This window comes from Argopecten irradians, chromosome 1 (genome assembly GCF_041381155.1).
Source record: "Argopecten irradians isolate NY chromosome 1, Ai_NY, whole genome shotgun sequence".
Lineage (NCBI taxonomy): Eukaryota > Metazoa > Mollusca > Bivalvia > Pectinida > Pectinidae > Argopecten > Argopecten irradians.
Genome location: NC_091134.1, coordinates 31,602,764 through 31,617,392, shown reverse-complemented (window position 1 = coordinate 31,617,392; position 14,629 = coordinate 31,602,764). Strand labels below are relative to the sequence as shown.

Here is a 14,629-nt window from a genome sequence, read left to right as displayed (position 1 = left end):
CAACAATTTAATTTAAATAAATCAAATATTTATTTTCATAACGCGGGTCGTCTTTTGTTTCCCGCCATCGTCTTGATTACCGTGCGTTATATAGTTGAATATCACTGCGCTAGACGGCAAAACAGTGAAGTGAATCTGCAATGTAATATAGATTACGCATTGGTTCGGTGTTGTAACCTAGTCTGACGCCATCGATATATACATATAATTTTTGTTTCGGAAAGATAGCGGACCCTTATCCAAGTGCGTTGGTTATTTTTAGTACAAGTCAGAAAATGCCCTGAGATCCAAATATATAAATATCTAAAAGTTTCATTCAACATCAGAAAATCTTTATTAACGACACCATTAACACATATTTATATATAATTTATATTTTCAAATTGAATAAGTTAATGTTATTTTTCTACATCCGTGATGAAGAATGATTGTTTGATATTTCGATACTTTATCTCTTGGTTGCAAAATGGAGTCCCATATAAATAGAAAGATCTGTACATCATAACAGAGATTTAATATAATATAATACTATTTATTTAAACCTCTGATCATAAGGATGAGACAGAAAATTTGCAAAATGCTTTTATTACAACATAAAATATAGATATACATTGTCTTACTGGCATGCTCAGCACGTATGACATGAAACGACAGTTTTAATTTGTTATACATTGACATAACAACAGAACAACTGCAAAACACAATCATACCCAAGGCCTTGATTCGACTCTTTTGTAAGCTTTCTTCCGAACAATTACAAAATAAAACATCCGAGAAGACTCCATGATCAATCGATAGTACAGACATTTGCGCAAGAACCAGTCATGAACGAAATTTGGCAAGGTAGCTATCAATTAATTTCCGTGCTGTTACGCTAAAATGTTTTGTGTGTTTCCTTAGTTCAGTTGCAATTTTATGATTTATCTAATTGAACAGATAAACAAAAATACCAAATTAAATTAATATCTGGTACGTTGTAATAGGTAATTAAATGATTCAAGAATTGGCAAGTATTCTGGTTATTAAAATTTAAATCATAATCAAGAGAACTCGTGAGTCCCTTGCTTATAAAATTTTGAAGACTTACAACAAAATGTGATAATTATTACACGATATTCTTCCATTGAACAAAAATAAAATACAAGTTCAACCAAAACGTGAAGAAAGATATCTTGATCCATAGTAAATTATTAATACATCATAAAACAAGAACCGCAAGACCAGCTTGTGAAAAAAAAGCAATAGACATCTATTTAAAAATAAGTTTTTAAAAACTGTTTTAACCATTAATACCTGGATATGGAAAAGTTTGAAAATAAATGTATGACTATTTAATACTGAAATTTTACCCCCGTTACGTCAGAAACAGGTTTATATTTATTTCTTGTTACGTTAAGCTAACAATTTGGTAAGGCATAATTATCTAGGTGTATGTTAGTTTGGTATAATTCGTACACACGTTGAACTAGAGAGCTCTGATAAAGAAACAAAAATCTCTATTAACATTATTTCAGAAAATGTGCCCTCTCTTGGGTATATATTTATCTTAATTCAATCTCATTGTCATGTTTTGTGCTATTCGAAATATTAAAGCCTGACAGTACGTTATGTTATCGTAGAAATATTCACGGAATTTGTTTTCGTGCATGTCCTTTCTCTTCCTTCATTCCAGAATATAACATTGCATTCCTCTTTTTGATATAACCTTTCTTCAAAACCAACTCACAAACTATTGTTTTAGTTTTGTACAATGTTCGCTGGCTAGATAATCTCGAATCAATTGTAGTTGTTATCAACCGATTGTCAATATTAAAATTGTTCTGAACTATTCTCTTCGCGATATGTTTTGGAGAGTATAATTCTGTCTCGCAGCAACTTGAATAAGGTATAATAATTGCAGAAAAGAACAAGCGCTATGGAGACTATGTGGTTCCACTCTGTACTCTGTATGAGACAAACGAACTGGTATCCAACCAAAAGCCACGTCAGCACAAGGAGCCAATTCACAACACGCATTGGCTGGTGGAATAAAAACTGAAAAAATAATAAAAAACATTTTTCTAATTTCGAAAAATATGCAACCGAATGCATCCAACTTATTATTATTTGTCCTATCAAAAAAGAGTTGTTTATGCTAAATAAACAGTCTATTCCCAATACAAAAGGGAAAATAGTTTTATATGTGTATGGAAGTGAAATGGAGGTTGATTTTCCATAGTCTATATTGCTACATTGAAGGTTTTGACCAATAGTGATACTATTGTATTTGTTGTCCAATCCAGTAGTTATATTTGTTTAATACTTCATTGTTTATTTACTTTTGAAAAGGCTGTTAGCATACATTATCATACATATAACATATTTTCTCCCTTAAAATAATTGATTAATACACAAAAGTATTACCGCATTTTATTGAAGGAGGACCCGGTCCAGATCATGTAATACCATTACGTAAATATCAATGGTAATTCTATTTTGAAACCAAACAACTTTTAACTATGCATACTCTTGTTAAACAGCTTAACTATGCATCTTGTTTAAATTTCAGTAAAAAATTAATGACATTTTTTTTTATTCATTCTAACAACGAATAATGCAAGAAGAAGAATATACTTACATAAAATCTACCGTGCATTGTATTCCCGGGTTCAGCTGTAACGTTTATTCCCTCAGCTTTAAATAAACCACGCACATGTTTCACGAGTGCTCCTTGAGGCCAAACTGTCAGTTCTGACCAACTATTGAACAAAATAAATGATCGGGTCAAAATATCTTCTTTTTATAATTACAGTTAAGGCAGGAAGAAATGTGTTGAAACTGCCAAACATTCACAAATATCGAAAATACCCAAAATCCGTCCTTCATTTGGTAATAAGGCTTGTTTAAAAAGATCCATAAAAATCATAAATGCTGTCGATATATCTTTAGCTATGAAAATCAAAAGCAACTTTATCAGTATATATTGGTGAAATTATTGATACTTGTCTACAAAATCTTAGAATACTTACGCATTATAAGGTACATGCGCATGCCTGCCTTCGACCTTCTGCCAGCGCCCTAGGTGTAGAGCTGATTTGTGGAGGAGGTCAAGGTATTTCGGGGGGAGGAAATGAACAATCAGCATAAGGAAGACACTGAGCCATGTCATACAAACATGTTGGCCTACCCACCAGGTATCGTAATATAATGTATTCTGTAATAGATAAGGTAAGTGTATCTTACATTCTAATATCAATATATAGTATCTCGTCTACTTTGTGCAATAGACATGTTAACACTTGTTATTGGTAGAGTCTAAAGCAAAAAGCAAAAAATATATTCGATTTGTTTAATTTGTGATTTCAAGGGACCCGGTCCAGAAATTACAGATTTGCACAATTGATAGGCCAAAGTAACTTGTTTATGAAACGATATCTTGATGACTATTTTATAATATAAAATATCTGTGGGTCTTTCTTGTTGGTTTTTAGTTTTCAAATTATTTCTTTGATAAAAATAGTCGAAGTCGGTCTTAAGTGTTATCAGTAATGCATATTCCTTTGTTTTTTTTTATTTTTATGATTTTTTTTTTTGTTCTTACGCAACGTTAACAACGAAAATACCCAAATTTCTTACACAACTAATATCTTTTAATGTTGTCAAGTGAGAGATTCGATGGTCAACAAGAAACCTTATTTTATACTTACGATACTTAAATTTATGGATATTAACAGGACATTTTATTTATAATTAATCGCATGCATTAACTCTTGCTCAAAGCAATGGCAATTCAATATCATCGATAAGTGTTACAAATTAATATCATAGATAAGTGTTACAAATCAATATCATCGATAAGTGTTACAAATTAAGACTGAGAGTCATTAAGCTTGTGCGATTTTTTTTAATCATTTAGATTTAAGTTCAAGATTTCGATATACATAAACACTAAGCTTCGTGATAAAAGAGGTTAATTCAATAGCTGATGCATAATGAAATGAAATGTAACAGAGTGAATTTTTAATTCATTTTTTTCATATTCACAAAACATCACCCATTCAAATACATGTACACATTCTCTCAGCTATAACGATCTCACGCAAATTCAATGTCAACATTTTCTAAGAGAAAGAAATATCAATTATATTTATATGTATCCAATTCGGATATAAAATAACACCAATCCCTATTTGTGTATTTATTTCACAACACAAAATAACAACAACTCTAATCTACAACAAACAACAACAATACTATCTTTCACATCCTGACAGACAACAATGCTAATCTGCATATTTCAATTTATATTTTAAAGTTACAATGTATAAATAATGTAAAAGGATAGAATATACATTATAAAGAGTTCTGACACAATTATTTAATTTACTGGAATTCTGTGATAAATATTGTTAATTATATTCTGCAGAAAATACTATTTTTACTATTTTCTTGGATTATCCTACGTTTTAAAGTATAACAATTGTGATCTATTGGAAATTTCAAAAATCTACAAAAATGGAAAAAAAAAACATAAACAAAGACAAAACTAAGGAAATAATCTAAATGTATAACAAAAACGAATTAAATTGATCATTGATGGTGTATTTTCATTGTAGTGGAAAAAAATCAGACTAACTGGAGGTTGAGTCTTTTTAATCCATCATCCGATTTGAAAAACAATAATTTTGCACTCAACCTATTATAATTTAATTTTCGTTTAAGCCTATTGTAGGGGTCTTAGATATTGATATTCTTTCCATCATGATAATATGAAGAAAACTGCTCTTATGAACAGTTACGATTATGACTTTATGAAGATGTGACATTGTTTCAAGCGGAGTAAGGAATCAAAATTCTTCATTTATTAATATATCTTCTTACTAGGCAAAATCAAATGTTGCGCTTAATAAGTAATTCACCTTTCTAACCTGGTACAGGAGCTAAGGTAGATCACCAAATTAATTTAAATAAGTGAACCACCATTCAGCAATGAAATCATAACCGGTGTACAATAGAAGAACCACCTTACTGATCATGGTATCCTCTGGACCAGAAGCATTAAATATTATTGGTGGAAAATTATTTCATAAATGGAAAATTATTTCATAAATTGCTTTAGAAAAATATCTTATTATTTTCTAATAGATTTATGACATTATTCTCTAGACCTTACAAGAACAGAATAATTCGCATAATAAAAAGCCAGAATACCTCCTTAAAAGAGAAGACAAAATCTACTCCAAATTACTCTCTTCACAGGAATAGCAAATGTTGATCATTTAACAATAAGAAATAAAAGGAATAACAAATGTAGACCAGTTAACAATAAGAAATAAAATAAAAAATGTTAAACAAACATGTAGAGTCTAACTTATAAACAACACCAATGAACACAGCAACGGTGCAACAATCACAACAGCCAATCATAACCACTTACCCAGCAGGTGTCACAATGGTTTTGGACATGCTAACGGAAGGTTAGTTTTAAAAAGCATTAGATTCATAACGTACATGGGTGGTGAAAAGGTTATGTTTTTAGTATATCTCATACAATGTTCATTATATTTTGTTTCAGGCTGATACAGATGTGCATATGGTGAGTGGTTAGCCTAAGAGGAAATTCCATGACTCATTGATGCAATGGTAGGATAATTCTTATATATGTGTAACTAGCTTAAGTTGATATGCCAAGATATAAAGTCATTATTTTCTCAAGAATCTTATAATTACTTCTTCACGATGATGACTTCATATCTTGAAGTTCAATTTAAGAGCCTTAGCTATTATTTTCAATAATGAGTATCATTATAGATATTTTAAACCAGACAGAACATTTTCAGAACAACGCATCGGGTATTTTCTACAAAGTAGTATTATAGGAATGTGATTCAAATTGACACATAAGGTTCTCCAGCAGAACATTTTCTACAGTATGAACATGTTATGCTATTACAGAAATCACTTGGACCATTTTAGATAGACAAACAACTGCTTTATCTAGCTATCAGCTAAAAAAATCACTTTAATATAAAATTGTCCGCCTTGGTTATAACTGAAATGAATTAGTGTTCTGCTAAATAATTTTATAATCCGGTTTGTGCATGTACATGGTTACCAAATTAGAGCAAAATTCAAACAACATCAAGCATATATATTATCTGCATACAATGGTTCACAGATCAATTGCATTATATGGTAGATATAATTGTGAATTGTGTTAATTTATTTCATATATGAAATAAAGCATGATGATAAAATATAATTACCTGGGCAAAACAGAGGGGCACAAATGTCATGTAATATGCTGTCAATAATGAGTTGAATAGAACTTGTTTAATGCGGCCATTAAAGTCGTTTTTGAAGGTTTCGACTTCGGATCTGATGATGTCTGGTGTGAGGACACAGCTATGAGTGAGTAGAGCTTCCATCTCCACCGTATCCCGACCCTTAAATTTGGCTGAGCTTATTTTATCCTGTACTGGGACTGGCCATACTAATGATTTATGATACAATGGTTTGATAGAAGGTCCAAACAATAAAACGTATGTTACAATTCTGAAAAACAGGGAGAAAGAAAACACATTTGATAAATGTTTATAAAGAGTATTTTGACATATCTCCTATATCAAGTTATCCTTTTTTAACTTTTTCACAGTTAGCATACATCCAGTTCTAACAGACAATGTGGAAACTTTACCTCTTTACACATCTTTATATGTATTAAACACTTTTATCACTAATAATGAAATCCAAAATATCACTTCTAGAAATCTGTCATAAATAATGGGAAGTTAAAACATTTGTGGAAAATCAGCGCAATAAAATGATTTTATATGTATATCAGTTGAACCTTGATCATTCCTATAGGAAATCGTTTCTTTTGGTCTAAACCAAACTTTCCTCTACAATTTTCCACCACATTTGAGCTGTCAAAGTTTGACTATTTATTGTAATTTTCTGAGGAAATTGATCAAATATTTGAATAAGACATCAAAATTGTAAAGTATATCTTTGGATATTTACAGAAATGATGCAATGGAATGATACTTACGGACAACAAAGAAATAGACAATAGAAGAGAGAATGTTTCACAATGACGTTGTAAGCTGTAAATATTAGAAAAACGGACACCAAAACTAGTACAAGAATCTTCAGAAACTGCACCAGCCAAAATAAAACATTTTTACTTGATTTTGGTCCAAAAATCTGAAACAAAATAATTCCATTTTATTTGCAATAAATACACCATATGAAATCAAAATTAGAGCTTTATTGAATATATCAAAATATTGCACAAAATTTTCAAGGAATTAAACAATTTCAAGATTTTGGCTCTGCATTATATAATGAATACCAGATTCAAACCAATAAGCGCCCAGAATTGAAAAATGAAGCGGCTCTTATAACAGGACCAAAGTTGGGCTGACATTTTACAAAATGATTGCACTGAGTAAGTCATTAAGCAATTTAAAAAAGAAAACAAATAAAGAGATATTCATGGTTTTCAAATTAAAGTTTCAGTCGGTATTTAAGTCAATTAATGTAAACAGGAGTAATCAATTTAATACATGAATAAATGAAAGTAGAATTCCCACTTTCATTTTTGATACTGATCATTGATGCTGATACCTCATAATGGATTGACTTTTCGATTAGACATTGATTATAATCAATCATCAGGACAACACTTATTAGGTTACTTATAGAATCAATGGAACCCTAAAAGGCACCTACCTCTTGAACAAAACACCACACCAGTCTCCTACTCATAAGCGCTGACAGAAACAGCACCAGATAGGGATCAATGAGATAAAAGTTCTGAAAATAAGGGAATATCTCAAATTTTAACATAATTAATTGTTGCAAGATCATGAAATCACATTTGATTTTAATTTTCTTACTAATTTCAACTCGGATAGTTCAAACTCATAATTTTTTCCAGGAGTTTGATTTAGGACAATTTGAACTGGTCCATCAATATTTATTTAATTTTGTTTGAACTAACCTAAGGTTTGCCGTATTTGATTTCATTAGATTTCACCCAAATATGATATGAAATTTTCATTAATGTCACTGATCATGACACAAGTGCATGATAGCATACAGTGCACACTGGAGCCTTGGTAATCTGAACACTTAATTGTGGGCTAGCGCTTCATGTTGAATTTGCCTCTGTCCAGTTGGCATTCATAATGGCTATGAATGCCAACTAAAATGCTTATATTTACATTTGGTTACATTTTATGTTGAAATACCAAGGGATTTTGCATCTATAATGAATTAATCATTCGTTATTGTCATGAATGAAACAGCCATTTGAACAGCTGTTTTCCGTGATCGCTGGCACAACAATTGTGACGTCACAATAATAATGACATTCATAATATAATAAGCGATTGAAGTGCATAGTCAACATGACTGCCAAATGCGCTTGGTAAGGCTACATTGTCGGACTGCAGTGAAAATGTAAATATATACATATAAGGATAGTTCAATACTTACAAGTGCGTAATTGGCATGACTGTGAGGTAGCCACCAGACCGTTTTGTACAGGTTAATGTACTGAAGTCCCATGACTATCACTCCGAACATGTAAAGCATGGCCTCAAACGAGATGTTACTGTCTCCTGGTATCTCTGGTAGGTGCGAGTGCTTAGGTAGCACCACCATAGAAGCTAATGGGATCATATTGGTATCTCTTTCTTCAACACTACTGAAAATAACAATTAAAAAGAAATCACTACAATGTTGTTCATTCAAAATACTATTTTTTTAAATATATATATTATAGAATCTACATGTAATTGATAACAATACGCAGTCAGGACACAGGGACCCGTAAGTTGTGTAACTACTCTTTATATAATAATATATGTTTTCAGTCACTGGGTACGTTATATCCCAATAAGATACCCAGTGACTGAAAACATATATATAATATAGTAGTTAGGTTCCTGTGGTTAGGATCAAACCTGAAACAATTCATGCAAAAGTTGCTCTGACCTGTTACTAAGCTTAGATATAGACATTTCACATTATAGACATATTTATAATGAAGACATGGTTATAAATTCATAAATACCGTCTGATCACCGAGATGTATTATTTGGTAATATGTCAAATGACAATCAGCTGATCACCATTGTGATCAATTCAACGACGATGATATATATACACGTATCCTTCCAACAAAATGACAGTTGTTTATTGCTGAAACTGGACACCGATACACAAGCTTTAAATAGCTGTATTTCTCACTATTCAATCAATGATCGTAATATTAATTTCATGCAAACGACACACAGAACCAATGAGAAATGACAACGTAGACGGGTGAGAATAATTAATTATCACCTTCCGTTTCCAGTTTTGTGGGTGTTATTGGAAAACGAAGATGACTGTATCCTGGAGAGTATCCGACGTCCACCAGGCATCGTAATAAATAGCACCCATAAATGAACTCTGATCAAAAGCTAAGCCTAACATATTTTTCCATTTTGATTATCGGTAACCGGAAGTTTGTGGTGGATTTTAAATTTAGACGGAAATCGGATGCAAATTATCCGGAAAAAATAAATCGCAAAAAAACACATTAGTGTTATTTCTATTTCGTTTCAGACATCTTTAACAGGAAATTCACTCATATATATACTGTACCTATATGTTTATGCTTTAACTCTCTATTTTAAATGCTCCAATTTCTCCTGATATATATCTAAAATTAGAAACAGAAATCGGTGTGTTGGTGTTGTTGGATTTAATTTTTTTTATACTGTACCTTTGATCCTTAGTATATAAACTTCAGTATACACGCATTTACCTTGATTGTGTACACGACATCGTCACCAGACTTCTAAAAAGATAGTAAGCACCTCAACAAACAGAAAACAAAATAAAGATTGGATCAAGATCTATACATGCAGCGGTGTTCTCCATGGTAATGTACTATTCCCAGTATAATTTTACCTAATGGATTGAAGATAACCAATATGATATACAACAATTGTTTGAATGGTCTAAAATGGCAACCAATATTTAACACACAAAAAATAAAACAAAATAAAAAGAAAGCGGAACCGAAATCTAGAAACCACATTCTCAACAAAAGTAACAAATACTCTCAACCAAGAAAGATGTCTACGTGTAGACGTCCTGTTCGGCAATATTTAAACTTTACAACACTCATAGTAGATTAAGTAAAAAACACAGATCATGTAAGAAGAATCTTTACTTGCGTAAGTATAAGACCACATGTCACATGCACATAAAAGCCTCATGGAGTTGCTTCCTTGCATTGTTTGACTGTTATTTGTTTCAAAAATTCAAATTTTATGTTTATATAAAATGTTTTGTTGCGGTTTCCACTCTACGATTTGTTTTCAGAATGTCGAATATCTAATCGACGTCCATGTTACTCCGTTACTCGATGTTATTTTACCTGAAGGCAATTACTATTTTCAATTGTAATGATGCCAAGTGTTCCATTTTTTTCTAATTATATCATTGCATTTTCGCGTGCTTGGAACAAAGCAATATTCGGTTGCAAGGTAGAAATACGAATATGGTAAAGACATCACGAAGAGTTCCGTTTAACCATATTTGACCCGAACGTAGCCTTGTATGTGAACAAGTTGGCATTTTCCCATTTAGATTCCAATGCAAAATCATTTGAAACCAAAAAGCAAACTATTCGCCGCTAATTTGAATGAAGATGCAAATAAACTATTCAGCAATATGTCTAAGGTTACTGTAATACTTTTTTCAATTTCTATGAGATTTGTTAATGATATACACATGTCATAACTCTGTAAAACTCTTCTTTCGCCAGCTTTTTCAAATTAGTCATTTCTCTTTGGTGAGGTTTAATACCTAATTAGTTTCGCGGTTTTGAAAGCCTACTTTCTTCAGAGAAGTATTCCGTCTTTGCATATTGCAGAGTTAGCTCCCTTGTGGGTAGGTATCGATTGTAACGTCATTATTTTGTGAGCTCAATTCACGTCGTTTTCTCCGAAACGTATGACGTTACGCTCACACACACATGACGTCACAATCGATATGTACCCGCAAGTGCAGATAACTCTGTAATATGCAAATTCGGAATTGTGCATGATACGTATCTATAAAAATAATCAACCTTACCTTATCCATCCACTCCTGAAGACACATTTAGGCTCTTCTAAATCAAAGACTCGAGCAGTCCATTACACAATTTCAGGGGCGAATATGTTAAAATGTTTGCATGGAACAAAACAGCTCACCCCAGTCTGCTTCTGTTTCGTATTGATATGACGTCGTCGAAGCGTTAGTCGTTCATATAAAAATGTTTACCAACGCATGGAACCCATCCTAAATATTCTACGGACATCCTCAACAATTTAAATATTACCATTGTGTCTTTGTTGGTAAAGTAAGAAAACGTTGTCCATCTCTATATTGGACTGATCTGCATATCTCTATATTGGACTGATATGCATATTTCAATATTGGACTGATCTGCACATCTCAATATTGGACTGATCTGCATATCTCTATATTGGACTGATATGCATATTTCAATATTGGACTGATTTGCATATCTCAATATTGGACTGATCTGCACATCTCAACATTGGACTGATCTGCACATCTCAACATTGGACTGATCTGCACATCTCAATATTGGACTGATCTGCATATCTCAATATTGGACTGATCTGCATATCTCAATATTGGATTGATCTGCATATCTCTATATTGGACTGATCTGTACATCTCAATATTGGACTGATCTGCACATCTTAATACTGGACTGATCTGCATATCTCTATATTGGATTGATCTGCACATCTCAATATTGGACTGATATGCATATTTCAATATTGGACTGATTTGCATATCTCAATATTGGACTGATCTGCATATCTAAAAATTGGACTGATCTGCACATCTCAATATTGGACTGATCTGCATATCTCTATATTGGACTGATTTGCATATCTCAATATTGGACTGATCTGCATATCTAAACATTGGACTGATCTGCACATTTCAATATTGGACTGATCTGCATATCTCAATATTGGACTGATTTGCATATCTCAGTATTGGACTGATTTGCACATCTCAATATTGGACTGATCTGCATATCTCAATATTGGACTGATTTGCATATCTCAATGTTGGACTGATTTGCATATCTCAATATTGGACTGATTACATCTCAGTATTGGACTGAATGATCGCTTCCTTCCTCTACCACACTCCGTTTTCGATGGTATTAAAACAGAAGTGAGCGATGACATAAAATATGGGGGAAAATCCGAGTCTGACAAGTTACATGGAAGTGTAGGAGATTGACATTAATGAGGAAGAAAACGCATGGTACAGATATGGTTAAGAACGGAGGTATTTGATGGGCTCAATGAAGATGAAATAGAAGAAATTTAAACTTTTAAAAACGGAGAAAGCCTCAGATTGTCCATAAGTTTATATACCAGGGGAATAAGAGTTGTTTTGTCAACTGAAGGCAGTAGCACTCTAAGCGAACTGGAGTTACAAGAAAACACCACTCGTTAAGAAGTTCATTATAGATAAGGAAAATTTGAATGTGTTTGTAGGTAAAAATGATATTGATGTTATTACCTCAACATAGATCTATGTAACATTTAGTAAGTGTGTGTACCAATAAGTAATATTTCAATACAGTCTTGACAAAGGATCGCTGTACATGTCATTACAATTAGTCAACCTTGCCACTGTAAGGTTACTCAACAACAACGCAGAAAGGGGTGACAAAGCGTACTTGGAAGAACAAGTTATGGCTATTAGTCTAAATCAAAATGTCGTGGTCTTCTGATATGTCTTTCGAATAAGCAATATTACGAATGCTAAACTGGTAACTATTATAAAATACAAGTATGGATAGCTAAAAAAACAAAGCTCGTATGGAGGTAGAGATAAGATATGTGTATTTATCTAATTATTTCAAATGTTGACCGAAACATTTGAAATCGTGGTCGCCAATTATCGACGATTAAAAATGTAATCACGTTTGAACAAGGTTACTTATTCATTGTAGTCGGTATATAAAAGTAGAGTATTATGTCATGGCATGATCTATATTTGTCACTGGGTTCCTGGAACTATTCATATAAAAAGAACATTACAGTATACGTCATTAGAACTTGTGAACCATGGATGGCAGAGGTAATTAGTTACACAGAGCCATTGACAACACTAGAAGATATACCTTGGCATAAGGAAAATCCCAATGAACCCGTGGTAAACTTTATGGTTAAAATTGTAAAATGACCTAGTGTGTGTTCAGAATTGGCACACAAAGCTGGAATATATACATGTATTGAACTTCTAAAAAGAGGCGTATATATACGGCATTGATCTACAGTTGTGTCTCTCTATAGACGGTAAGTTAATATATTTTTTTATATATATAATTAATTTGTACAATACAATATGAAGTTCACACTTGACCTTCGTCGTAATCAATGCATCATAACGATTATTTTGACTGTATGCAGGCTTCGGGAAGTTCGCAGGGTCGTGTGCTATGACTCGAACTTTAATGCACATGTCATGAACAAGTTGTATTTCGGTCTTTTTCTTTGTATTAGGCAAATGCCTTAAATTAATAAAGCAAGATTCGCCGCATATAAATCTACTTGGATACCAACGTCTTCCTGTTATTAAGTAAAACGGTGTGAGAATCGTGATAAAAGTTTCCTCGGTTAGATCACGTGTTTCTTCATGACCAATCTTGGCGACCACGGCCCGGTCTAGAATTATTTGAACCTTTCTAAAATTTACAGTAACGCCGATCACAAAAGGACCCTCTCACACATTGACAGACTCAAATTTAAGACATCGATAAATATTTCCCGTTAAAACATTAATTGAAATACAGGGAAGATAATGTAGGAAATCCCTATATTCTTGAACATGTACGTACATGCAGTACATGTCGTGTATTGGGAGCATGATTGGCTGAAAAATTCACCATTTGAATTAACACTTACGGGTATAATCATGGAAACATTTGTTTAGTTTCATTGATTTGCATCTGGAAATAAATTCAGAGCGGAAAACCGAAACCAATTGACTGCAATTCAAGCATATGGAACTCCACAAAGTCGGTTCACTCGTGGTTCACTTGTACGACTTCTCATTGTTTTTCACGGAATTACTACAATTACAAATTTCTGATGATAATTGAATCAAAGGAGGACAAGAGTGTTGACGATTTGTTAATGTACTCGGAAATTTAGGGATTGCTAAATAGAATTTCCAAAGACACACTGTACATTGTAACACACATCAAACATGCTAATATACAATATTGACATAGTATAATGTTTTATTTATATCAATGTGTTCTGCTTAAGTGCTAATATTATTTTGATTTTTCCTGTACGATGTTGCTAATTTTTGTTTGCGAAACGTTTTATGATCTTTATACCCAAACAACATATGGCCGTATGCGGTCTCTAACTCCCTAACCTTTAACCGAGCTTGCTTCAAGAAGTGGAAAAACAACATTGGATCGCTAATGGGTATAGGTCCATTGATATACTGGTATACGGTTTTGAAACCAGAATTTTTTCGAATGTTTCATAATCAATAAACAGAATTTCTTCGAATGTTTCATATAAATCAA

The 14,629-nt window shown here is 32.5% G+C and overlaps 1 protein-coding gene across 3 annotated transcripts; it reads right to left on the bottom strand.

The window, feature by feature from the left end:
- Window positions 1-568: 568 nt before the first annotated feature.
- Window positions 569-9,516, bottom strand: LOC138324094 (transmembrane protein 39A-like). Of its 3 annotated transcripts, none has more exons than XM_069269159.1 (9): window positions 9,334-9,516; window positions 8,482-8,692; window positions 7,714-7,797; window positions 7,031-7,185; window positions 6,246-6,534; window positions 5,417-5,446; window positions 3,009-3,193; window positions 2,618-2,738; window positions 569-2,034 (listed from the first exon to the last, which is right to left on the bottom strand). In XM_069269159.1, the coding sequence occupies exons 1-9, from the start codon at window positions 9,411-9,413 to the stop codon at window positions 1,810-1,812; spliced, it is 1,380 nt and encodes a 459-aa protein (XP_069125260.1). In that variant the 5' UTR covers window positions 9,414-9,516; the 3' UTR covers window positions 569-1,809. The 3 variants fall into 3 exon arrangements, with proteins under 3 accessions (XP_069125260.1, XP_069125269.1, XP_069125276.1); XM_069269168.1 differs by having other exon boundaries at window positions 8,482-8,689; XM_069269175.1 differs by lacking the exon at window positions 5,417-5,446 and having other exon boundaries at window positions 9,334-9,515.
- Window positions 9,517-14,629: the final 5,113 nt, after the last annotated feature.